The 27,268-nt window shown below is 43.1% G+C and overlaps 1 protein-coding gene across 5 annotated transcripts in view; it reads left to right on the top strand.

Annotated features, from left to right (window-relative positions):
• NOL4 (nucleolar protein 4) overlaps window positions 1-26,555 on the top strand; it is a 406,127-nt gene extending 379,572 nt beyond the window's left edge. For 2 of the 5 annotated variants that reach the window (XM_073679222.1, XM_073679224.1), the window contains 2 exons: window positions 1,562-1,742; window positions 23,584-26,552. In XM_073679222.1, coding sequence (XP_073535323.1) covers window positions 1,562-1,742; window positions 23,584-23,777 — 375 coding nt within the window. In that variant the 3' untranslated portion in view covers window positions 23,778-26,552. Of the gene's footprint in view, window positions 1-1,561; window positions 1,743-23,580 lie in introns of all 5 variants that reach the window. The other 3 variants (XM_073679220.1, XM_073679223.1, XM_073679225.1) reach the window with 2 other exon arrangements.
• Window positions 26,556-27,268: the final 713 nt, after the last annotated feature.

Below are 27,268 nucleotides of genomic sequence, written 5' to 3'. Positions count from 1 at the left end.
GATGGGGCTGTTGTAATTACATTGCATTGAAAATTCATGTCAGAATGGCTGTATAATCTTTTTTTTTTTTTTTAATTACCCTGTCTAGCAAGCGGGGCTGAGGAGTCGGTAAGCCAAACCTCTGACTCATCAATTTCCCTGACTCTGACTCCACAGCACGGCCTCACTACTGAGCGTGTACATAAAGTGCAGCACAGATTCATCTCAGCTAAACGCCTAGACCCTTAAGCCCCAGTCTCACATAGCGAGATCGCTGCTGTGTCACGGTTTTGGTGACGCAACAGCGACCTCACCAGCGATGTCGCTATGTGTGACACTTTGCAGCGATCAGGCCCCTGCTGTGAGGTCGCTGATCGCTGCAAAGTGTCCTGGACTATTTTTTGGTGGTTGCCCTCCCGCTGGTCAGCACACATCGCTGTGTGTGACCAGCGGGAGCAGCGATCAGGCTGGTAACCATGATAAACATCGGGTTACTAGGGGCACACGCGCACTTAGTAACCCGCTGTTTATCATGGTTACGAGCCTGCTAAAGTGAGCGGTAACCTCCCGCTCACCGTAGCAGAGTGGTAACCATGATAAACAACGGGTTAGTAGGTGCGCGTGTGCCCCTAGTAACCCGATGTTTACCATGGTTACCAGCCTGCTCCTGCTTCAGCAGGCTGGTAACTAGGAGCAGGACATCGTGGAAAGATTCTTTCCACGATGTCGCTGCTCCCCTGATCGTTGGTGAGCCTGCCTGTTTGACAGCTCACCAGCGACCACATAGCGACGCAGCAACGATCCCTGACAGGTCGTATCGTTGTCGGGATCGTTGCAGCGTCGCGAAGTGTGACGGGGCCTTTAGATTAGGAACAGAACAGACATTTATAGGACATTTCATAACTTTCCCAAATTCTTATGAAACATTTACAGCACATCCTGCATTGTACTACTGTCCCCAGTGTATTATATATTTTAGGAGTCTGCGTTGGTCCATTTTATCCATTTTATACCGACTCCACCTCCACCATAATTGACTCCGACTCCACAGCCCAGCTAGCAAGATTCATAAATGCCCACTTTTATTTCAGGATGCTAGTCATGTTGACATGGAATTTCACAGTAAGTTCACCACCCTCATCAGGTTCAAAAGATCTATTAAAGTATCCCGATTGTATTATGAAACTTGTTAAGAGATCTGCTTTTATTTTTAAAATTAACTCTATAGACAGTAACGTGTGGGATTTGTCACCCCGAGCAATGTTGGGAAATATATATATATATATATGAGGGCGTAACTAATAGGTGCAGGGGTTGAAATCGCACCCGGGCCCTGGAGAATGTGGGGGCCCAAAAGATCCCTTTGCCTATATGAAAAGACTATTACTATTAAAGACTTGTGATAGTTGGGGGCCCTGTTGCAGATTTCGCACTGAGGCCCCCAGGCTTCAGGTTACACCACTGTATACATATATACATGTTATAAACCACGCATTGCAGTGTATGTACAGAAGTTCTGTATTCTATAAATACCGTATACGTGGCATCAGCTGATATACATGTTCACACCTTGTCTTTGCAGGATGAACCGGCACTAACCGATAAACCACCCAAACAAGAAACTGCACAGGTCACTTACTCCACGTCCGCTGTATCCAGCACGCAAGAGGTGTTATACATCAATGGGAATGGGACTTACAGTTACCATAGCTACCGGGGGCTAGGAGGAGGCCTACTAAATCTCTCGGATACTTCTAACAGTGGTGAGTTGCTGGCATTCCTCCTGCAGCATTACATGACATGCCGCTCTGAGGCGCACAGTTAGAATAATCATATAATGAGCCACAAGGGTCACACGGGATATTCCATGCCGCCATTGTACACATGTGAGTGATGGCAGATTTCCTGCTGCCAGTGAGGCGGCTTCTAAATATTAAATGCAGCTTGTTTTATTGATTTCTGGAATATGAAAGGTTAACAATGTTCATATTTGCACATGTAATGGGCTGAACCTTTTCTGGCATGGAGGCAGAGGCAGAATTAGGAGCTGTCTCATTCACAGTACCCAGGTCTTAACAGCTGATAACATAGAATAGTAGCGTTAAAGGGGTTGTCTCGCCCTGGGTTATTGAAGACCCGTTCCACGGATAAGTCATCAATATCAGATTGGGAGGATCCGGAAGCGGTCAGATGAAAACACATTGAGCGGAGCTGCATTGTGCAGCTGTTTTCAGTGTGTAGGGTCACTGCCATCACCTTCTGTCCAGAGTCCAGACCACCTGTCATAAGTACATTTGTATGCACTAAAATGCAAAGTATATAGTCTTCTGAAATCTACTTAAAGACTTTATCAGAGAGCTGCAAAAACAACTATTTCTGAATAAGAAGACCTCTAATAATAAGACAGACGGTTACAGCAGCCTGTACTCTGTCCCTGGACACAGGGCTGACTTCAGATTTGGGTGAAAGAGTCGGCCCCTCTTTGCTTTTGATTTTTTTTCTCCTCAGATTCCAAGAGAAATAACTATTTGTTTCTTTTTTTTATGTTTTTTTTTCTATGAGCTTTAGTTTTATCACTACCATTTTGGGGTCTATATGACTTTCTGATCTTTTTATTCTCATTTTTTTGGGAGACAGAGATTCTGCCTAATTAGACTAGATACAGAAATTGTCTAAAACACATAATAAAAATTGTTGAAATTCATGAAAGACTGTTTTTTTTTTTTTTTTAGCAGTTAGCTATACAAGTCTCCCCCAATGTTGATTTTGACACTTTTTCCATCTCGGTCGACAGGGGACTGTAACTTATTAGGAATGGAAAGGGTGTGTCTTAAAATGTGATTGTGTGTTCCAAAATCTTTATGCAAAGTAAGCCTCATGGGTGGTGTAAACTAAGGCTAGAGAGTCTAAAAATGCACCAGATTTATCAAACACCAATTTATCAAAATTGTCCATTGTGACGTGGCTTTTCAAAGTAAGTTCACCAGCTTCATGAGTTCTAAGAGATCTATTTAATAACTTTTGCAATTTGTACTGTAAATTTTTACTCCCTTCATGTCACACTCAGAGTCAGGGGATGGCAAACTTGCTAACTGGCAAGGGCTCCAATCACTAGGGGCTCCCCAAGGGCAAGAACCCCAGAAGCAAACTAATACCACCTACTATTATGAAGTATGTCAGTATTTTCTTGGAAATTAATTGCATTATTCTATGGAAAGCAGCATTATTTGGACTCTTTAAAAGTCCACATCGTGGATACGGCTTAATATTTTGGTATGATGTGGATTGTATTTAGCTATATTATTTGGCTGATAACTAATAATGGCTGTTACCCAGAGCTCAAATCTCTACAAAACTGGTCCTGGTAAGTCTCCAGTAGATAGTAGCTTTGCAATGGTAGCCTCTCAATGTAGAGCTGTTTTAATAGTCTAGGTTACATCAAGAACATTTTGTTGCTACCAATTAACAGAGTTCTCCAATTAAAATAAAAAAATGCATATCTACATCTTTATACTTGGACCCTGCATAGGCCTTAAATGAGCCCCTCTGGGACCCCTGCCAGCAATGAGAATCAAGGGGCTGAGGTCGCTTCTGCTTTTTACCCTACCCTGTTTCACAAGCAATGAAGCTCCATCATTCTGAGGATTGGTGGAGGTCCTGGTAGTCGGACCCCCACCGATCAGGTACTGATGTGATGACATATTGCTTGAATATAACATCTAGTGATGTAAAAGGTCTTTGAGGGAGTGACATGCAGAGATATCTATGTCATACTCTTTTTAGCTAATACGATCTACAGCTTGGAAATCACAAGCTATAAACAGTATATATGTAATACAGATATTGCTCCATTACCTTCCTGACACATACCCTTCTGTAGGTGTGGGGGGCAGCATTGCACGCAGAGGGCCGGTCCCAGCAGCCGCTGTGCAATGTGCTGAGATGTGCCCATTTTACTTGCAAACCAACATCACCTCTCCCTGTTTGCAGTGCATAATAATACTGAGTGTTAAATAACAAATTAAATCCAATTGTGCAGTAATGTGACTGCTGTAGAAAACACTGACAAATATTGATTTTTGTGGGAATTGAAGTCATTGTAAATGATTTAACCTTCGTGGCCACATAGCTAATGCTTTCTGTCACTCATCAATAATTACAATTGTAGGAGCTGGCATTTATGGTTTTCTTAAAGTAGATTCAATATAAAATGCCATCACTGGCAAATTAAAAAAGCCACCGGATTTGGGCAGCACTCAATTTACCTATCCACAGTCAACATAACCAAGTTATACCGTATGTTTGTGAGGTTTCCAATGTATTTAGTGGGTTCTATCTACATTTGTTCACTCACACACGGGTCTCTAATATGAAAAGGTTTTGTTTTTTTTACATGTGAAGTAGTCAAATTTTTTCCATAAAGGGTGGTCAGGCACCTAAAATGTATTTTCTATCTGTCTTTACACCCTAACCACTTTTGTAATTATCTGTATTACAAAATATCCTACACTTCTCCCCATCTACCTAATCTCTAAATGTAACGTAGTAACATACATTAGTTTTTAAGGTTGAAGGAAGACTAAGTCCATCTAGTCCAACCCATAGCCTAACATGTTGATCCAGAGGAAGGTAAAAAAAAAACATGTGACAAACACTAAGCTCCACATTGGGGAAAAAAATTCCTTCCCGACTCTATACCACAATCAGACTAGTTCCCTGGATCAATGCCCTATCAAGGAATCTAGTATATATAACCTGTAATATTATACTTTTCAAGAAAGGCATCCATGCCCTTCTTAAATTTTAATAGTGAATCACTCATTACAACATCATGCGGCAGAGAGTTCCAAAGTCTCACTGCTCTTACTGCTCTTAAAAATGTGTTTGTTCTGTCTCAAAGGCTGGGGCATCACTCCCTCCCCCCCGGCGTCCATTGCTTCTCCTGCGACGTCATGTTTCAGGAGGGGCGATTGTTGCTGCAGGGAGTGAGTGCAGCCCCAGCCTCCTGTGACATCATGTTCCAGGAGGGGCGATGGTTTCTGCGGAGAGTGACTCACCCCCAGCCTCCTGTGACATCCTGTTCCATTAGGGGTGATGAACACTGCGGGGAGTGAGTGAAGCTCTAGCCTCCTGTGACATCATGTTCCAGAAGTAGCGATGGACGCTTTGGGGAGTGAGTGAAGCCCCAGCCTCCTGTGACGTCATGTTTGAGATTCCTCAAACGAAACTTCACACGAAGGGCAGTAAAAGACAGTGCTGAGAATCTCCATTTCTGATAATTTTTATGGTGACTGGACACCCCCTCCTCTCTGCATTGTATATTGGCGGGTAAAGCCCCCGTCTCACATAGCGAGATCGCTAGCGAGATCGCTGCTGTGTCACGGTTTTGGTGACGCAACAGCGACCTCACCAGCGATGTCGCTATGTGTGACACTTTGCAATCTGATCGCTGCAAAGTGTCCTGGACCATTTTTTGGTCGTTGCCCTACCGCTGGTCAGCACACATCGCTGTGTGTGACCAGTGGGAGCAGCGATCAGGCTGGTAACCATGGTAAACATCGGGTTACTAGGGGCACACGCGCACCTAGTAACCCGTTGTTTATCATGGTTACCACTCTGCTACAGTGAGCGGGAGGTTACCGCTCACTTTAGCAGGCTCGTAACCATGATAAACAACGGGTTACTAGGTGCGCGTGTGCCCCTAGTAACCCGATGTTTACCATGGTTACCAGCCTGCTAAAGTGAGCGGCAACCTCCCGCTCACTGTAGCAGAGTGGTAACCATGATAAACAACGGGTTACTAGGTTCGCGTGTGCCCCTAGTAACCCAATGTTTACCATGGTTACCAGCCTGCTCCTGCTTCAGCAGGCTCGTAACCAGGAGCAGGACATCTTGGAAAGATTCTTTCCACGATGTCGCTGCTCCCCTGACCGTTGGTGAGCCTGCCTGTTTGACAGCTCACCAGTGTCGTCACTGAATTTTGGGTCTTCTATCCTTTGGATTACGAGCTCGGAGAGAATGAAGACACATGACAGGATGTTTGTGTCTAAACATACTCTAAAAACTTTATTACAAAACACAGGGCTAATATACACCCTAAAGGCAGGAAACGGATTTGCCATATATGGTTCGATTATACAGTTTAGCTGAACAAGCGAAAAAAGCTAGTTTCTGTATGCTTTAAAATATTTAATTAGACTTATCTAGTTAGCAAGGTCATTTCATCTTTCTGCAAGAACACATTATTGCTACAAGAAGAAACATCTGGCCAGGGAGAATCACGTTATCTTTTTAGCAAGGACACGCTATTGATACAAGAAGGAACATTCATAGCTGTTGTTTTCACCTAAAATAACTGTCAGACTTATATAGCATAGATGGGGCCTTTAAACTTGAGGGACTCCATCTTCTGCTATAACACCAGCGACCACATAGCGACGCAGCAACGATCCCTGACAGGTCGTATCATTGTCAGGATCGTTGCAGCGTCGCTAAGTGTGACGGGGCCTTAAGTCAGGGTGGGACGTCACTGCTAGCTGATGGCACCATTTGTCTGTTCCAACCATATTGTTTATCATGTTTCAACCTTATTATCTGTGGATGTAATCACATCCTAAAATCAAACACTGTGGGCACCAACATCTGTTAGGATATGTTCACATGAGTTTTTTTTCCAGGTTTCCAAAAAAATGTCTGTTTTTAAAGCAGAAGACACTACATGAAACTATTTTTTGGAAGTGTCTACTTTTAGCATTTGTTGGTCAATTCCTGAGCAATTTTTTAATTGACGATTATTTTTCTGAGCATTTGTTCCAGTGTTTTTGGAATGTTTTTTGTACCGGCGTTTTACGGTTGTTTTTTTCTTAACTCCACTCAACAATGAGGTTCTCGGTACACCTTTAGTATGGCTGAGTATTTCAGTAAATCTTTTCACCTACTTGTTTTCCATCCATTTTCGACCTCTTCTGGCTCCTGTAAAACCAGAGCTTTCAATCAGGGAAGAGGCAGAGATATAAGCAAAACAGTAGATGTGACGGTTCACTAATCTGGCCATGCCATGGGTGGCCCAACCACCTGATTAGCATTTTTAGACAAGCAGCATAAAATTTTAGACACTAAGGCTCTGAGTCATCAAGACTTGCTATTTCCTCACTGGTCTTGATGAGGGGGCATACTGGAGTCAGACTCTCCTAATTCATGAAGAGGTGCATGAATCTGGAGCGTCTGATGTGTGGTACACGCCTTCGTGCGCTGTAACAAAAATTTTACTCCATTCTCTGGAGTGAGATTTCTGGCTTATGGAAGCCATAGCATGTCATGAATTAGACGAACTGTGGCGCCACGCTCCTGCCACGCCCCATCCCAGTCATTCTGGTGAAGCTGGGACAAACTGGCATGAAAACACCAAATGTCATTAAATTTTGCGCAACTGATAATTGTGCAAAATTGCTTTCATGAATCAGAGTCTAGAAGTATAATTTGATTTGGTTTGAGCAGTCATTTCAGTGTTGATAAACTCCCTTTAAACCAGTGAAATGTGTGGTAAGTAGTGAAATTATCACAACTCGTCAGAGACAATCTAAAAAAATCCTGAAAATCACATTGTATAATTTTTACATACAGAATGCCAAGAGTGTGCAAAGCAGTCATCAAAGCAAAAGGTGGCTACTTTGAAGAACCTAGAATATAAGACATATTTTCAGTTGATTCACACTTTTTTGTTAAGTATATAATTCCACATGTGTTAATTCATAGTTTTGATGCCTTCAGTGTGAATGTACAATTTTCATAGTCATGAAAATACAGAAAAATCTTTAAATGAGAAGATGTGTCCAAACTTTTGGTCTGTACTGTAATTAAATTGCATTTTATTGCATTAAATAAGTATTTGATCACCTACCAACCAGCAAGAATTCTGACTCTCACAGACCTGTTAGCTTTTCTTTAAAGGGAACCTGTCATATCTTATCTGGTATGTAAACTGCCCCCATAGTGATGCAATGTGCATCACTGACACCCTTTTTTCATTAAAATTAGTGGTAATATAATGAGGATATGACATTTTGTGTACTTATCATACCTGCTCGTTCAGTCATAGGGGTGTGATTCTCACATTCAGTCAGTGCTGGCGCCGCCTACATATTTGAATTTTGCTCCTGGCGAGCTCTGAAGTTGTGGGGCGCTTGCGCACTATCACGGCCAGGCAGTAAAGCTTCCAGCGCTGGGAGCCTTGCATGCGCTTTGACGAGCTGCTCCCAGTGCATGCGCAGTGAAGTTTCCAGCTTCACTGTGTGCGGCCGGAGCCACTCATCACAGCGCATGCGCAGAGAAGCTGGAAAGTGCACAGTCTCACTGCGCAGGCGCGGAGAGCCGCTCATCATAGCGCATGCGTGGCTCCCAGCGCTGGAAGCTTTACTGTCTGGCCGTGATACTGCGCAAGCGCCCCATAACCAACACTCGCTGGGAGCAAAATTCAAATATGCGGGCGGCGCCAGCACTGATTGAATGTGAGGGTCACACCCCTATGACAGAACAAGCAGGTATGATTATAAGTAAATAACATGTTATATCCTCATTATATTACCACTAATTTTAATGAAAAAAGCGTGTTAGTGATGCACATTGTATCACTAACAACGCTATGGGGGCAGTTTCCATAGCAAATCAGACATGACAGGTTCCCTTTAAGAAGCCCTCCTACTCTGCACTCATTATCTGTATTAATTGCACCTGTTTAAACTCGTTACCTCTATAAAAGATACCTCCACACAATCAATCACAATCCAACCTCACCACCATGGCCAAAACCAAAGAGCTGTCTAAGGACACCAGGAACAAAATTGTAGACCTGCACAAGGTTGGGATGGGCTACAGGAAAATAGATAAGCAGCTTGTTGAGAAGGCAACAACTGTTGGCTCAATTATTAGAAAATGGAATAAACACAAGATGACTGTCAATCTTCCTCGGTCTGAAGCTCCATGCATGATCTTGTCCCGTGGGTTAAGGATGATTCTGAGAAAGGTCAGGAATCAGCCCAGAACTACACGGGAGGACCTGGTCAATGACCTGAAGAGAGCTGGGACCACAGTCTCAAATATTACCGTTAGTGACACACTACACAGTCATGGATTAAAATCCTGCAGAGCACGCAAGGTCCCCCAGCTCATGCCAGCACATGTCCAGGTCCGTTTGACGTTCACCTATGACCATCTGGATGATCCAGAGGAGGCATGGGAGAAACTCATGTGTTCCAATTAGGGCAGTGGAGTTGGAGTCGGTGTCCATTTTGGTGGAGTCGGAGTCGGTATAAAATGGACCGACTCCAACTCCTAAAATATATAATAAATTGGGTACAGTAGTTCAATGAAATTTGTGGGAAATATTTTTTTCATAAGGGTTTGGGAAAGTTATGAAATGTCCTATAAATGTCTTTTCCATTCCTGATCTAAGGGTCTAGACTTTTAGCTGAGATGAATCTGTGCTACAGTAAATTTATCACTTAAACATGAGCCATGTATGAGGAAGTCGGAGTCGGTGTCATGGAAATTGAGGAGTCTGAGGTTTGGCTTAACAACTCCACAGCCCTGGTTCCAATGAGACCAAAATAGAACTTTTTGGTATCAGCTCCACTCGCCGTGTTTGGGGGAAGAAGAAAGAGGAGAACAACCCCAATAACACCGCCCCAACCGTGAAGCATGTTAGGGGAAACATCATACTTTGGGGGTGCTTTTCTGCAAAGGGGACAGAACGACTGCACTGTATTGAAGGGAGGATGGATGGGGTCTTGTATCGCGAGATTTTGGCCAACAACCTCCTTCCCTCAGTAAGAGCATTGAAGATGAGTCGTGGCTGGGTATTCCAGCATGACAATGACCCGAAACACACAGCCAGGGCAATTAAGGAGTGGCCCGTGAGAAGCATTTTCAAGGTCCTGGAGTGGCCTAGCCAGTCTCCAGATCTGAACCCAATAGAAAATCTTTGGAGGAAGCTGAAACTCAATGTTGCCCAGCAACAGCCCTGAAACCTGAAAGATCTGGAGAAGATCTGTATGGAGGAGTGGGCCAAAATCCATGCTGCAGTGTGTGCAAAGAACTGCAGGAAACGTCCGACCTCTGTAATTGCAAACAAAGGTTTCTGTACCAAATATTAAGTTCTGTTTTTCTATTGTATCAAATACTTATTTCATGCAATAAAATGCAAATGATGTAAAAATCATACGACGTGATTTTTTGGATTTTTTTTAGATTCTGTCTCTCACAGTTGAAGTGTACCTACGATAAAAATTGCAGACCTCTCCATTCTTTGTAGGTGGGAAAACTTGCAAAATGGGCAGTGTATCAAATACTTATTTTCCCCACTGTATATAGAAAAGATTCTACTTCTTACTTATTTTACTCTACTCCAAGCTTGGCTTCATTTAGTAAATACTCTTATTCCTCACTCATTCAGATGAAATCCCTTATAGTGTGTCATGCAACCTAGATACCAACAGTTTGTGATAAGCAGGCAATATTGGAGGAGCTGAGCCACCTTTAGTGGTTGAGCAATTGGGTAAGCACTATGCCATACAGACAAAAGGTAAGATGGGGGTGCCATCCAGGATGAGTCGCTGAATTCAGATAACATAGTCCAGGTGGACATCAGTGAGGGACTTGTTGGATGATGGGACTTTCACTGTCCACCTTTACCATATTGTCTGCATACTACATGGGGAATGGTTAATGACCCTGTCCATCTTAGGGTGACATTTTTACATAGATCTATCCCACTGACACCTGCTGAAGCCTTACCTGCGGTGATTACAAGTTATTAGAAAAATAAGGAAGCGTCCTAAGCGCTGACCTCTTCCTACACACAGACTTTATTAGTTTGGGATTTGAAGAATATTATAGATAAAATATTGAATGTAAAATGTGCTGTCAGCATCCCTCGATCTCAGGCTATGTCCTATGACTGGACTGTTGCACTGTATTGCGGAATTCAGTTGGCAGGTGGTAAATTACTGTGTATTAACTCTTTGTGCGGTGCTGGAAGATATTGTGAGTCTATAATCAATCCCCTGCACGTTCTATTAGCACAGCATGCCAACCTACAGCACGGACGCATAGTGCTGATGCTAAAAATCAGGGCTTTCCTGTTATTTAATTGGCATGTTCTGGTTTTCATTTAGTTAAATGCTTCTAAGTGAAAAAATAAAGTATAAATATAAAAGCCTACTGTATAGAAAATACAATTAATAGTAAATATTGAATAAGGTGCACATTTAGAATACAGAGTATGGTAGCACATTACATGCAACTGAGATCACTCAGGTGGAAAGACAGTCATTGGGGCAGCACGGTGGCTCAGTGGTTAGCACTGAAGCCTTGCAGTGCTGGGCTCCTGGGTTCAAGTCAGTCCCACCAAGGACAACATCTGCAAGGAGTTTGTATGTTCTCCCCTTGTTTGTGTGGGTTTCCTCTGGGTTCTCCAGTTTCCACCCACACTCCAAAGACATACTGATAGGGGATGTAGATTGTGAGCCCCAGTGGGGACAGTGTCGATAATGTCTGTAAAGCTCTGCGGAATTAATGGCACTATATAAGCAAAACATAACATATAAATAATTGCTCACAGTAATACATAAGAATTACAGAACTGAAAGATTTAATTCATCTGTAATGTAAAAACTGAAACAATCAAGCAGCACAATTTCACAGGAAAGTAGAGAACACTATGTCCTGCTATTTTTTTATGTTAAATATGAAATAAAATGCACTTGTACCATTCACCAGTGCTAACCTGTGATAACCTTTTCTGGATACTGTAACTGGATTCTGGAAGAAGAAAATCAAGGCATCAAGACTCAGTATGTATGTAAGGAAGTATACTCTCTAAGAAGCCAGACTCAGTATGTAAGGAAGTATACTCTCTAAGAAGCCAGACTCAGTATGTAAGGAAGTATACTCTCTAAGAAGCCAGACTCAGTATGTATGTAAGGAAGTGTACTCTCTAAGAAGCCAGACTCAGTATGTAAGGAAGTATACTCTCTAAGAAGCCAGACTCAGTATGTAAGGAAGTATACTTTCTAAGAAGCCAGACTCAGTATATAAGGAAGTATACTTGCTAAGAAGCCAGACTCAGTATGTAAGGAAGTATACTCTCTAAGAAGCCAGACTCAGTATGTAAGGAAGTATACTCTCTAAGAAGCCAGACTCAGTATGTAAGGAAGCATACTCGTTAAGCCAGACTCAGTATGTATGGAAGCATACTCGCTAAGAAGCCAGACTTAGTATATAAGGAAGTATACTCACTAAGAAGCCAGACTCAGTATGTAAGGAAGTATACTCGCTAAGAAGCCAGACTTAGTATGTAAGGAAGTATACTCGCTAAGAAGCCTTGCTTCAATAGTGGAATTACTCTGACATTCAGATCCTGATAGAACTAAAAGCAAAGCCAAATAAGAGGAATTAAAATTCCCCCAGAATTCAACAAAAAAGTAAAGCAAAAAACGGTAACAGTATTTACCTGCCCAGGTCTCAGAACTAATGCACTATCAGGATGCAGCAAACCCATGTAATAAAGATGGCGGTAACACCGGTGCAAAATAGTAATGAGACAACCACTCACAACCTACCACTTCATGGAGGAGATGATTGCTTAGTATTAAAATTGCACATAAAAAAAGGCTTGTATAGAGTGCTGGTCACACATCAGTAGAGCACAGTGTCTGGCTTACAGCCAATTCATCATGCCCATACTATTAGATTAGGCAGGCTGCCCAGTGCTATCTGAGTGCACCCCATGAGCACAGACACCCCAGTTTACAATGCCAACACTGATGGGCTTGGCTGCACTCTGGAATAAATAAGTGCAAAAAATATATATACAGTTATATGAAAAAGTTTGGGCACCCCTATTAATCTTAAGCTTAATGTTTTCTTAAAATTGGTGTTTTTGCAACAGCTATTTCAGTTTGATATATGTAATAACTGTTGGACACAGTAATGTTTCTGCCTTGAAATGAGGTTTATTGTACTAACAGAAAATGTGCAATCTGCATTCAAACAAAATTTGACAGGTGCATAAGTATGGGCACCTCACCAGAAAAGTGACAATAATATTTAGTAGATCCTCCTTTTGCAAAAATAACAGCCTCTAGTCGCTTCCTGTAGCTTTTAATGAGTTCCTGGATCCTGGATGAAGGTATTTTTGACCATTCCTCTTTACAAAACTATTCCAGTTCAGTTAAGTTTGATGGTCGCCGAGCATGGACAGCCCTCTTCAAATGATCCCACAGATGTTCAATGATATTCAGGTCTGGGGACTGGGATGGCCATTCCAGAACATTGTAATTGTTCCTCTGCATGAATGCCTGAGTAGATTTGGAGCTGTGTTTTGGATCATTGTCTTGCTGAAAGATCCATCCCCTGCGTAACTTCAACTTTATCACTGATTCTTGAACATTATTGTCAAGAATCTGCTGATATTGAGTGGAATCCATGCGTCCCTCAACTTTAACAAGATTCCCGGTGCCGGCATTGGCCACACAGCCCCAAAGCATGATGGAACCTCCACCAAATTTTACTGTGGGTAGCAAGTGTTTTTCTTGGAATGCTGTGTTTTTTTGCCGCCATGCATAACGCCTTTTTGTATGACCAAACAACTCAATCTTGGTTTCATCAGTCCACAGGACCTTCTTCCAAAAAGAAATTGGCTTCTCCAAATGTGCTTTTGCATAACTCAGCCGACTCTGTTTGTGGCGTGCTTGCAGAAACGACTTCTTTCGCATCACTCTCCCATACAGCTTCTCCTTGTGCAAAGTGCATTGTATAGTTGACCGATGCACAGTGACACCATCTGCAGCAAGTTGATGCTGCAGCTCTCTGGAGGTGGTCTGAGGATTGTCCTTGACTGATCTCACCATTCTTCTTCTCTGCCTTTCTGATGTTTTTCTTGGCCTGCCACTTCTGGCCTTAACAAGAACTGTCCCTGTGTTCTTCCATTTCCTTACTATGTTCCTCACAGTGGAAACTGACAGGTTAAATCTCTGAGACAGCTTTTTGTATCCTTCCCCTGAACAACTATGTTGAATAATCTTTGTTTTCAGATCATTTGACAGTTGTTTTGAGGAGCCCATGATGCCACTCTTCAGAGGAGATTCAAACAGGAGAACAACTTGCAAGTGGCCACTTTAAGTAGCTTTTCTCATGATTACATACACCTGGCTATGAAGTTCAAAGCTCAATGAGGTTACAAAACCAAAAAAAGTGCTTTAGTAAGTCAGTAAAAAGTAGGTAGGAGTATTTAAAACAAGAAAATGATAAGGGTGCCCATACTTATGCACCTGTCAAATTTTGTTTGAATGCAGATTGCACATTTTCTGTTAGTACAATAAACCTCATTTCAAGGTAGAAACATTACTGTGTCCAACAGTTATTACATATATCAAACTGAAATAGCTGTTGCAAAAACACCAATTTTAAGAAAACATTAAGCTTAAGATTAATAGGGGTGTCCAAACTTTTTCATATAACTGTATAATATATGAGGTTTTGGTCTATATTTTGGCCAAAATACGCAAGCTCACAACCCGTGACACGTGTCCTCATAATTGCAAGTCCTAATACTAAAGTAAAAGCAAAGCCACAGTAAGGCTGTGTGCCCACGATGCGTTTTTCAAGCGTTTACGCTGCGGAATTTCCGCAGCGTAAACGCTTCAAAAACGCTTGGTAATCCGCCCCGCATGGTCCCCAATGACAAGCCGCACTGTCAATGCCCATGCTGCGGATTTTTCCGCAGCGTTTATGCTGCGCTCAAAAATCCGCAGCATGTCCATTAATTTTGCGGAAGCGCGGCGTAATCGCCGCCATTGACTTGCATTGAGACACATATAATCCGTGTCAGTACATTTGTACTCACGGATTATATGCGTTTCAATGTGCGGATGGTACCCAGTTCTGGAGGAGAGGAGACTCTCATCCTGACATGGGTACCATTGTACCTGTGAAAAAAAGAATAAAATAAAAAATAAAAGATTATATTTACCTTCCGACGGCCCCCGGTCTCCTTCCCTGTGCTTGCGGGCAGGACTGAAGGACCTTCGGTGACGTCACAGTCATGTGACTGCAGGCCCTTCAGTGCAGTGTCCAGCGATATCCTGGCAGCCAGGAACGAGCGCACCTACACATCCCGGGCCATCGGAAGGTAAGTATTGGTTTATTTTTTTATTTTTAAACATTCTTTCGGTCACACTATATAAATCCATGCTGTTTGCATGGATTTATATAGTGTGACCTAGTTGTCAAGCATTTTCCAAGTGATGCTAAAATCGCCTGGAAAGCGCTTGTCAATCCGCATTCGGAAACGCATGTGAATAACGCTTCAAATCCGCATGTATTTGGCAGGAAAAACGCATGCACAATCTGCATGCGTTTTTTCTGCCAGGGAAATGCAGAAATTTTCTGCTTCATTTCTGCATTGTGGGCACATAGCCTAAGAAGAATTAAAATTCCCCCAGATCCAGATGGAGCCTGTGCGGTGAAAGACATTATATGGTTCTTTGCTAATGCATGTATACACTGTGTGCAGAATTATTAGGCAAATGAGTATTTTGATCACATGATACTTTTAATACATGTTGTCCTACTCCAAGCTGCATAGGCTTGAGAGCCAACTACCAATTAAGTAAATCTGGTGATGTGCATCTCTGTAATGAGGAGGGGTGTTGTCTAATGACATCAACACCCTATATAAGGTGTGCTTAATTATTAGGCAACTTCCTTTCCTTTGGCAAAATGGGTCAGAAAAGAGATTTGACAGGCTCTGAAAAGTCCAAAATTGTGAGATGTCTTGCAGAGAGATGCAGCAGTCTTGAAATTTCCAAACTTTTGAAGTGTGATCACCGAATAATCAAGCGTTTCATGGCCAATAGCCAACAGGGTCGCAAAAAGCGTGTTGGCCAAAAAAGGGCCAAAATAACTGCCCATGAATTGAGGAAAATCAAGCGTGAAGCTGCCAAGATGCCATTCGCCACCAGTTTTGCCATATTTACGTTACTGGAGTATCAAAAAGCACAAGGTGTGCGATACTCAGGGACATGGCCAAGGTAAAGAAGGCTGAAAAACGACCACCTTTGAACAAGAAACATAAGATAAAACGTCAAGAATGGGCCAAGAAATATCTTAAGACTGATTTTTCAAAGGTTTTATGGACTGATGAAATGAGAGTGACTCTTGATGGGCCAGAGGCTGGATCAGTAAAGGACAGAGAGCTCCACTCCGACTCAGACGCCAGTAAGGTGGAGGTGGGGTACTCGTATGGGCTGGTATCATCAAAGATGAACTTGTGGGACCTTTTTGGGTTGAGGATGGAGTGAAGCTCAACTCCCAGACCTACTGCCAGTTTCTGGAAGACAACTTCTTCAAGCAGTGGTACAGGAAGAAGTCGGTATCGTTCAAGAAAAACATGATTTTCATGCAGGACAATGCGCCATCACATGCATCCAACTACTCCACAGCGTGGCTGGCCAGTAAAGGTCTAAAAGAAGAAAAAGTAATGACATGGCCCCCTTGTTCACCTGATCTGAACCCCATAGAGAACCTGTGGTCCATCATAAAATGTGAGATCTACAGGGAGGGAAAACAGTACACCTCTCGGAACAGTGTCTGGGAGGCTGTGGTGGCTGCTGCACGCAATGTTGATCGAAAACAGATCAAGCAACTGACAGAATCTAAGGATGGAAGGCTGTTGAGTGTCATCCTAAAGAAAGGTGGCTATATTGATCACTAATTTTTTTGGTTTTTGTTTTTGCATGTCAGAAATGTTTATTTCTAAATTTTGTGCACTGATATTGGTTTACCTGGTGAAAATAAACAAGTGAGATGGGATTATATTTGGTTTTTATTAAGTTGCCTAATAATTCTACACAGTAATAGTTACCTGCACAAACAGATATCCTCCTAAGATAGCCAAATCTAAAAAAAAACACTCCAACTTCCAAAAATATTAAGCTTGGATATTTATGAGTCTTTTGGGTTGATTGAGAACATAGTTATTGATCAATAATAAAAATAATCCTCTAAAATACAACTTGCCTAATAATTCTGCACACAGTGTATGTATGTCTTCGAGTTATTCACAAGAGATGTTAATTAATTACTGCACTATTCTTACTTCATATTTTTTATTAAAATGACTGTATCCTGTGTCAGGTGGGTCAAAATGGTCTTTCTTGTATTATTTCTAAGAAGAAGCAGTGAAATATAATACAGGCATGATATGTGTGTCCCATCTGCTACAGGAGAAAAGGGATCACTGGCAACAAAGACATGAAAGTTTAATGACGTGCTGCCAGGAAAATCAGAATAGAGGATGCCGCAGGTGGTTTAAGTGTTTGTCAGAACCCAGCTAAGGGAGGAGAGCGCAGCACACAGTGCACCGACGTGGAGCTAAACCACTGTATTTATGGGTCAGCTGCAGGCAACAGCATACCTGGAGTTCAGATGATTTCCATCGCAAAGCGGGGATAACATAAGCATAGCAGTGCTACAGACACAGTATTGTCATAAAGTTATACATTACATTGTCCCCCTGGTGTCTGTGGGGACACTGAGCATTCACACAATTTCAGAACAGTTCCTACATTCACAACAGCCTTTCGAGATGGGAGTCCAACAATATATCTAATCCAAAGTATGCAAAATTTGCCATTCTGTCTCTGGATTTAAGGGTGCTTTCACATAGCATTTTTGCCCACATTCATTGGCTCACGTCAGGGCTTACGTTCGAACCCCCAACAAAACGGGATTCAGGCGTATGCACCGACAGGGCCATAGACTATAATGGTGCCGACAGAGTCAACGTGTGCTCTGTCGTGCATGATTTTCGGGCGTATATGCCTACTGGAGGGGGACACTCAGATGCAATCTGACCACCTTATTATCATGCTTCATTTATTATACTGGTGGGACCAGGGGCGGACACAGACTGTAGTGGGCCCCTGTGCAAGAAATTTTGGGGGGCCCCCCCTGCCCTTCATAAGGCAACAAAGTTATGTAAACATAACCCCCCATGTGCAGCTCTCATCCCACCCATGTGCAGCTCTCACCCCCCGTGCATCTCTCATCCCCCCCATGTGCATCTCTCATCCCCCCCATGTGCATCTCTCATCCCCCATGTGCATCTCTCATCCCCCCCATGTGCATCTCTCACCCCCCATGTGCATCTCTCACCCCCCATGTGCATCTCTCACCCCCCCATGTGCATCTCTCACCCCCCCATGTGCATCTCTCACCCCCCCATGTGCATCTCTCATCCCCCCCGTGCATCTCTGATTCCCCCCACTCCTAGTTAATTAATTGTATTTAAAAAAAATAAAACTTGTTATACTTACCCCCATGCAATCCCTGCAGAATCCTGGCGCTCGTCCACGTCGCTGCCACCAGGTTCTCCTGACGTTCGGCCATGTGACGGCGCCACATACATAGCCATCAGCTTTTGTTTTGGCCAAAAGATTTTTAAAGCCGCCACCACGATAAGGTAGACTCTTCTGGGCGGGCCCTACTCTAGCCTATTAAAATTTTCTTAAAATATCCAATACTCTTTTTAGATATATTTTTATTTAGTTTTCTTTAAGGGAATGTGTCATATACATTTTTTTTTTAAATGACCAATAATACCACATACAGGGAATACCGCCACACCATGACCAGACCACATATTACCACAACATAGTGACCGAATAATACCACACAGAAGGGAGAAAAACTGCCACACCATGACCAGACCACATATTACCACTACATTACTAATATTACCACCACATTACTAATATTACCATAAGTGTCATTATACACGGGAGCTCTATACATGGTATGTATAACGTAAGTGTCCAGGTAATCTAGTGATCGCCAGTGAAATTATACACAGGAGCTCTGTATATAGTGTCAGTGTACAGGTAATACAGTGATCACCAGTGACATTATACACAGGAGCTCTGTATATAGTGTACAGGTAATACAGTGATCATCAGTGACATTATACACAGGAGCTCTGTATATAGTGTCAGTGTACAGGTAATACAGGGATCACCAGTGACATTATACACAGGAGCTCTGTATATAGTGTCAGTGTACAGGTAATACAGTGATCACCAGTGAAATTATACACAGGAGCTCTGTATATAGTGTCAGTGTACAGGTAATACAGTGATCACCAGTGACATTATACACAGGAGCTCTGTATATAGTGTCAGTGTACAGGTAATACAGTGATCACCAGTGACATTATACACAGGAGCTCTGTATATAGTGTCAGTGTACAGGTAATACAGTGATCACCAGTGACATTATACACAGTGTACATGTAATAGACTGACTCACCGGTGACGTCTCTAGGTGAAGTCCTTCATCTTCGCTTTTCTCCTTCATCCAGCACAGACCGCCATCACGTCTTCCAGCCAGGACTCGTCTCTGCATAAAATAACACAGTTATCTAGAGCACATTCCCCAACTTCTACATTACGCAGCTGAATACAGACGTGCATCCACCATCAATATATGGTTAGTTATTATGCAACCTACCATTCCAAATATAAATTGTAATCCACCACTGTGCCCCCATTAACTGTAAATAGGCACTTAATATATAATTTAATTAGAACCTCTACTCTTTCCGCCAATTTGTTACCAGTCACACTCCTGCATCCGCAACGCCCCCTACTCTATACTTCCTGCTCCCCGCATTCAATATTTACATGCACCCCCTGCCCCAATTCATTATATCATGTCCGTGCTCTCCCCACCCCATCATCATTTATCATTTACTCTCCCCCACCCCACATTTGTTATGTGCAGCTCATTATCCCCCTACTCCCAATTCCCCCATGTGCAGCTCTCAAACCCCCCCATGTGCAGCTCTCATCCCCCCATGTGCACATCTCTCACCCCCTCCCCCACATGTGCCCCTCTCTCATCCCCCTCCCCCACATGTGCCCCTCTCGTCCCCCTCCCCCACATGTGCCCCTCTCTCATCCCCCTCCCCCATCCCCCTCCACCACATGTGCACCTCTCTCATCCCCCTCCACCACATGTGCACCTCTCTCATCCCCCCCCACATGTGCATCTCCCATCTCCCCCCACCACACATGTGCATCTCCCCCCCCACCACACATGTGCATCTCCCATCTCCCCCCCACCACACATGTGCATCTCCCACCCCCCCCACACATGTGCATCTCCCATCCCCCCCCACACATGTGCATCTCCCATCCCCCCCCACACATGTGCATCTCCCATCTCCCCCCCCACACATGTGCATCTCCCATCTCCCCCCCACCACATGTGCATCTCCCATCCCCCCCACACACATGTGCATCTCCCATCTCCCCCCCCACACATGTGCATCTCCCATCTCCCCCCACACACACATGTGCATCTCCCATCTCCCCCCACACACATGTGCATCTCCCATCTCCCCCCCCACACACATGTGCATCTCCCATCTCCCCCCCCACACACATGTGCATCTCCCATCTCCCCCCCCCCACACACACACATGTGCATCTCCCATCTCCCCCCCCCACACACACACACACATGTGCATCTCCCATCTCTCCACTCCTAGTTAATTGTATTTTAAAAAAAATAAAACTTGTTATACTTACCCCCATGTGATCCCTGCAGAATCCTGGCGCTCGTCCAAATCGCTGACCGCAGGTTCTCCTGACTTCCGGCCATGCGACGGCACCGTCACATGACCGGAAGTCAGGGGAATCATGAAGGCGCTGCTGCAACAGCGCAGCTCAGCGCTGAAATGTCCCGGACCCTGCGCATAGCATGGGGCCGGGGGCCCCATGAGGAGAGAGACGCACAAGAGGGGGGCCCCCGAGGGGGCCCCTACCGGCCGGGCCCCATACTGGAGTCAGGGCAGTCATGCCCTGATGGCGGCCCTGCTGGAGGCTGGAGGGGCCCCCTCTCCCTCGGGGCCCCCGTTCAATGAACCGGCTGCACAGGCGGTAGTTCCGCCCCTGGGTGGGACCTTCAGGGCTGCCACCAGGAGTTTCAGGGCTCCATACTGGCAACATTTTCAGACCTCCTTGAGACTCTGCCCAGGCTCCACTCCAGCTCCGCCTCCACCCCTCAAACCTTCCACAGTCCCACCGCCAACTCTTGGAAAATTTCCACTTCTGCACCACGTCCTCACCAATCACACATTAACAGTTCCCATTGAATACTATATCACAAACATAGCCATCAGCTTTTGTTTTGGCAAAAAGATTTTTTAAGCCGCCACCATGACAAGGTAGACTCTTTTGGCAAGGTTCTACTCTACTCTAACCTATTAAATATTTCTTAAAATACCCACTACTCTTTTTAGGAATATTTTTATTTAGTTTTCTTTAAGGGAATGTGTCACATACATTTTTTAAAATGACCAATAATACCACATACAAGGGACAAATTACGACACCCCATGGCTGGACCACATGTTACCACCACATAGTGACCAAATAATACCACATACAAGGGACAAATACCGTCACACCATGGCCAGACCACATATTACCACTACATAGTGACCAAATAATACCACATACAAGGGACAAATACCGTCACACCATGACCAGAACACATATTAGCACCACATAGTAACCGAATAATACCACATACAAGGAACAAATACCGTCACACCATGGCCAGACCACATATTACCACCACATAGTGACGAAATAATACCGCATACAAGGGACAAATACCGTCACACCATGGTCAGACCACATATTACCACCACATAGTGACCAAATAATACCACATACAAGGGACAAATACCGTCACACCATGACCAGACCACATAATACCACCACATAGTGGTGACCGAATAATACCACATACAGGGGACAAATACCGCCATACCGTGACCGAATAATACCACATACAAGGGACAAATACCGTCACACTATAACCAGATCATATATTACCACCGCACAGTGACCGAATAATAACACATACAAGGAACAAATGCCGTCACAGCATGACCAGATCACAGCAGTAATAATATCCCTTAATTAGCCCCTACAGTGATAATGTCCTACATCCTGGCATCTTCCTGTAATAACGTCCCCCATCCTGGCCTCCATGTGCCTCATTCCTGGCCCCATGTGTCTCCATCCTGCTCCCATATGTCCTCCCATCCTGGCTCTATATATGTCCTCCCATCCTGGCCCCATATAGGTCTTCCTATCATGGCCCCATGTGTCTCCATCCTACCCCTATATGTCCTTGCATCTTGGCCCCATATGTCTCTATACTACCCCCTCATATGTGCTCCCAACCTGCCTCCCATATGTCTCCATCCTGCCCCCATTTTTGTCCCCATCTTGCCTCTATATGTCTCCTCTCATCCTGCCCCCCCCCCCCCATCTCCATCCTGCCACCCATAGGTCTCCCCATTTTGTGGATTTCAGTACCAAAAAAAAGTTTCTCCTTACCTGACTTCGGCTCAGCGACTGACTGCGGCTCAGCCGCGTCCTCTTCATCAACCATTTGAGGCGCTGACTCCAGCGACTTGCGTGCCGACGTCAGCTGCCGGTCTCTGATGCCGGCTCCTATTGCAGTGCAGGAAGTGGTCCTGTACGGCAATAGATTTCAACTGAACTTGCGTCCCCGGACCGGGCCCCATACGCAAGTAAGGGCAGTAATGCCCTGATGGCAGCCCTGGCGCCCTATAGAGCCTGTGCCCACATTGCAGATTTGTTGCAGGGTTTTTCTTGCAGATTTGTTTTCTGATGCTAGCAAAGTGAATGAAAATTCTGAAATCTCATGCACATGTTACTTTTTCTTGACTTGCAGATTTGGTGCAGATTGAAATCTGCATCATGTCAATTCTTTCATTTTTGCTGCAGATTTTCTTTCTATTTTTAAGGCAGATGTCACTCATACTAATGAATGGAGAAAAATCTGCACCAAAAACGCATGTAAAACATGCATCAATACCGGGGCAAAAATTCACTTATTTTACACTGCGTTTTTCCCTTCCAACATTTCTGCACCAAGTCCTTAACATGTGCACATCCCCTTCTTTCTGACTCCGTCCGAGATGTTAATGCAACCACAACTGCTGCATCCCCTATTGTTACGTCCTTGGCTACAGCTCGTTTTCTCCACAGTTGTGGCCGTACTTGTTGGATTTATAGGGCATGTGAAACTACTGTCTTGTCCTATTTTCGAACTGCTTACCTTTATGAGAGTGGCTATTAATGGTGATAGGGGATTTGACATAAAGGATGTGTCGGTAAGGCAATTCATGTGCCAGTGCTAAGCTTCAATAACTTTGTGCTTTAGAGGAACACAAGAAGTCGCTTGGTGAGTACTGTGACTGTCTAATATATTAATTTTGCACATTCCTTATACGCTTCAGTCTTCCTTTACTTACGAGCAAATGAATACCCTTTACATATTATTCTGTATTTTCTGCTCTTGAAAACCATTAGTGGTTCATTGTCAGCAGTTTCAATGACATGTGACTAATGTGTACAGATGACTATGCCTGGCGGTGCAGCGTACAGTATGGGAGCTACATGTCTGTGATACTGATGTGCTTTTAATTTGATTTGTCTTCAGCAGGGCCAACAGACCTGAGCATGAAGAGGCAGTTAGCGACTACCTCCACATCATCCAGCAACACAAGCTCCAGACCTCAGCTAAACCCTACTGAAATTAACGCAGTCAGGCAGCTCGTGGCAGGCTACCGGGAATCAGCAGCATTTTTGTTACGTTCTGCAGATGAACTAGAAAACCTGATCTTACAGCAGAACTGAGTCACACAACCTCTTCCCTGGCCTGGTTTAATGCTGGAGTTCCACGAACGACATGCTGACAATGTATATGCCAGAGTGGACCCGTCTGGTTACCGCACTGATGAGTAGAGGAGATACAGTAATTACCATAATGCCACACTGTTTTCAATCCATGAAGTGATGTTAAGGTGCTGTCGGTGAACTTGAGACCTCTGACATTCTGCAGGTCTTTGATGTGTCCAGCTTTTTGTTCTCAGTGTGTCAGTTTAAATATTGCATATGTGGCTGTAGATCATTAAGTCATGCAAAGCAGTGGAGCAAAAGCAAGACACTAAGTTGTTAAATTATTTCCAAGTGCAATATTAGTGGAATGTTCTACTGACTCTGGAAGTAAAGCTGCACGACATAGCAGGACAAAATGCCAACATACACTCATGGTAGAACATTTAAGGAAGGATTGCATATTTTTTAAATAATGTGATTTTTATATGGTCATTTTTTTCATGCAGACATTTTCATTTCTATGATGTTTTCACATTCCCTACAAGTGAATTAAGAATCTCTTTTCCACTTCAGTTTCCCGCAGGTCTTTAGGTTTCTGATTTCTTAAAAAAAAAAAAAATAACGCACAGCGCCCGACACTTTACATTATTCAAACTTCCACTATGGGGTCACTGGATTGAGGAATATATTCCTCAATGCTGGTCCAAATAAAGCCATTCTTGAGTGATATTTTATATGTGTTAAGAAGTTCTTTCATTTCAATGTTTCTGTTAGAGTAGAGCAAAGTCCCAGAAGCTTCTGTGGTGGTACCTAATGGAGAGAGGAAATGGAAATGCTGATAGTAAGTGATAAGATGTCAATCTGTTAAAAAAGCTACTTAAATTACATAAATTCAGAATTTTCCATTACAAAAAGGGACTTCATAAAATGTTATGTTTAGTAGATTAGAGACTATTCTAGAAATAGTAGAACATTGTGAAGAACCTACAGAGAACTCTCCTCAGCATACTTTAGGCTGCAGGTTCTAGACATTCTGGATGGACGCTACATAAGAGAAGTTACTGCCTCATAACAAAGTTATTCAAAGGGTTTGTGCTCTCTAGACCCAACTCCGGCAAGACGGCCATGTCCCAAAGCACTATTAACCTGCAGATATGGGGTTAATCTGACGGTTAATAGCGTTCTAAAGCTATGTGGCCGCTGCACTGACAGACCGGCTACGGGGAGGAAGTGAACTTTATTCTTGTTAGCCTCGGGCTTTCAGCCATTGAGGCGCAGCCAGCACAGCTTCAGTCACTGCTCAGAATACCGTGAGCGGCAGCAGTAACCACGACCCCGGCACTGACTGACAGCCGGTTTAGCAGTTCATCAGTGCAGATCCGGCTGTCAGTCAGTTCACCAAGTAATGACTAAAGCTGTGCCAGCTGTGCCTCTATGACTGAAAGCCGGAGGCTTCCAGGAGGAATAAAGTTCATTACCTCCCAGCAGCCGGGCTTTCATTGTTGCAGCTGGGCAGCTTTAGAACGCTATTAACCTGCAGATTAACCCTATATCTGCCGGTTAATAGCGTTTTGGGATGTGACCGGTTCCCTTTAAAGTGTGACTGGTGGACATCCTTAAGACCACTGGTGGTGGCAAAGCTACTGAATTACTATATATGTTTACAAATCTATTTTTGATTTATTGTCTGTGAGACTTAAGTGTGAAGTATTCCTTAGCAACATAATGATACATACAGTCCATTTAGCAGGATTCCCCTGGCACCATTGTCAGGTCACGCATTGTGGGAATATAGTCTGCCAATACATTACTAGCTCTCTATATGACCCATCCCAGGGAACCTATGTCTCTACCCGGTTATCAACACATGGTTTTGCTGCTCTTAACGTGTACACGTTCTTCTCTCGGAGGTTGGATACTAATGACTAAATACTTAAGAGGTTGCAAGTGACAATCTGATAATTTGCACTCTGGTGTGTATTTTTCATTTTAAGCAGATATTTTTTACAGACCCACTGGGAGGGTAAAAGCCTCACCCATTTTGCACCCAGCGGGTTAACCCTTTTAGCTGCCAGAGGGGTTAGCAGCACACTGCCATGCAGACTCCTATACTGCTAACCACTCTCCAAATAAAAAGGGGTGAAAATAGTTTAGTTTTTTTTCCACTTCCAGCATGAATTATAACCTCCTACAAGACCCAAACCTGTACAAAAAAAACAACAATCTGTAAAAATAAATAGAAAATTCCAACCTCTCTAGATCCTTATTTTACAATGTGGGCTACACCTTATTAGTGTTTCTTTGTGCACTGAATCATAATTTTCACTTTAGCCGTAGAAAGTACTTTTGTTCTTTGCACAGTATGATATGTTTAGTTGTTTAGCTTTTGTTAAATATCACGTCCCTTGTGCATTCCTGAATTTGCCTTATTTCATGTAAAAATGTAATTCAATTTTTGACAATGAGTTTAAGGCATCAGTGATGATATTTTGTACATAAACATACCTGTTTTATATAGACTGACTGTGATTGTGACTAGGTAATGTGCACTTTTTCTTGTAACTGTGGGCATTGCTATGCTTTTTTGAGTGTTTCTAGAATCATTGTTGCTTACTTAAGAAAAACTTTTGTGATACTGTTTGTGAAATATAATGTGAAAAAACTATTGAATTATGAATATTTTTAATATATTGTACAATATTATTACACAAAACAACTTTAAGTTGTGGAACCAGATCCACAGATTTCAGTGAAAAAAAAAATCAAAGATTTGAGGGCTGACATTTCCTCTGTTTTGTTTGGATAAATAAATTGATTTATGTGTAATTTCTTTTTCCTTTGTGTATAATTATTTATGGGAAAAATATGTGAAGCATTAGTAATATTTTTGGAAACAGATGCAAAAGAAATTAGGTATTAATCTGTAGTACCTAAGATCCTATCAGACTTGCATACACAAGTCTGAATTACAGTAGATGACAACTCATTGAGCATAAAGATTGTTATTTGTTCCTATTTATTTCCTATCTCTTCATAGATGTTGTTAAAAGTTTTGTCTGGTTTAGAAAACCCACCGGAAGATAAGTCATTTAAGAATTTTGAGTTAAAGGGATCGTCCACCTCCAGGGATAATTTTTTTTATTAACTTAAATGCATGTATTTAGGGCTAAAATAGTTTTTTGCAATTGGTTTTAATTACAAAATTTTGCACCTTTTGCCTTGTATAGCCTTTGTGTTGCACTGTGTGTTGCTGTCTGCAGAATGAGTTAACTGAGACTCCATCAGTCAGCCTGTCATGACAGTCTGAAGGAGAATTTGTAACTCTCTTATCTTTATTTTCTGAGCTAATCTCAGCTGCTTTACAGCCACAGAATACATCAAAGTTGAATGTACAGGGGAAAAGAGCTTTAAAGCAAAAGAGTTTTTAATGAAACCCAATTGCAAACATTATTTTTCTGCAAATATATACATTTAAGTAAAAAGTCCCCAAAGATGGAAAACCCCTTTAA

Source organism: Phyllobates terribilis, unplaced genomic scaffold (genome assembly GCF_046119375.1).
Source record: "Phyllobates terribilis strain yellow unplaced genomic scaffold, ASM4611937v1 Scaffold_4__5_contigs__length_816908805, whole genome shotgun sequence".
Classification (NCBI taxonomy): Eukaryota; Metazoa; Chordata; class Amphibia; order Anura; family Dendrobatidae; genus Phyllobates; species Phyllobates terribilis.
Note: the sequence above shows the minus strand (reverse complement) of the source record. Positions and strands in the feature narration are given on the sequence as shown.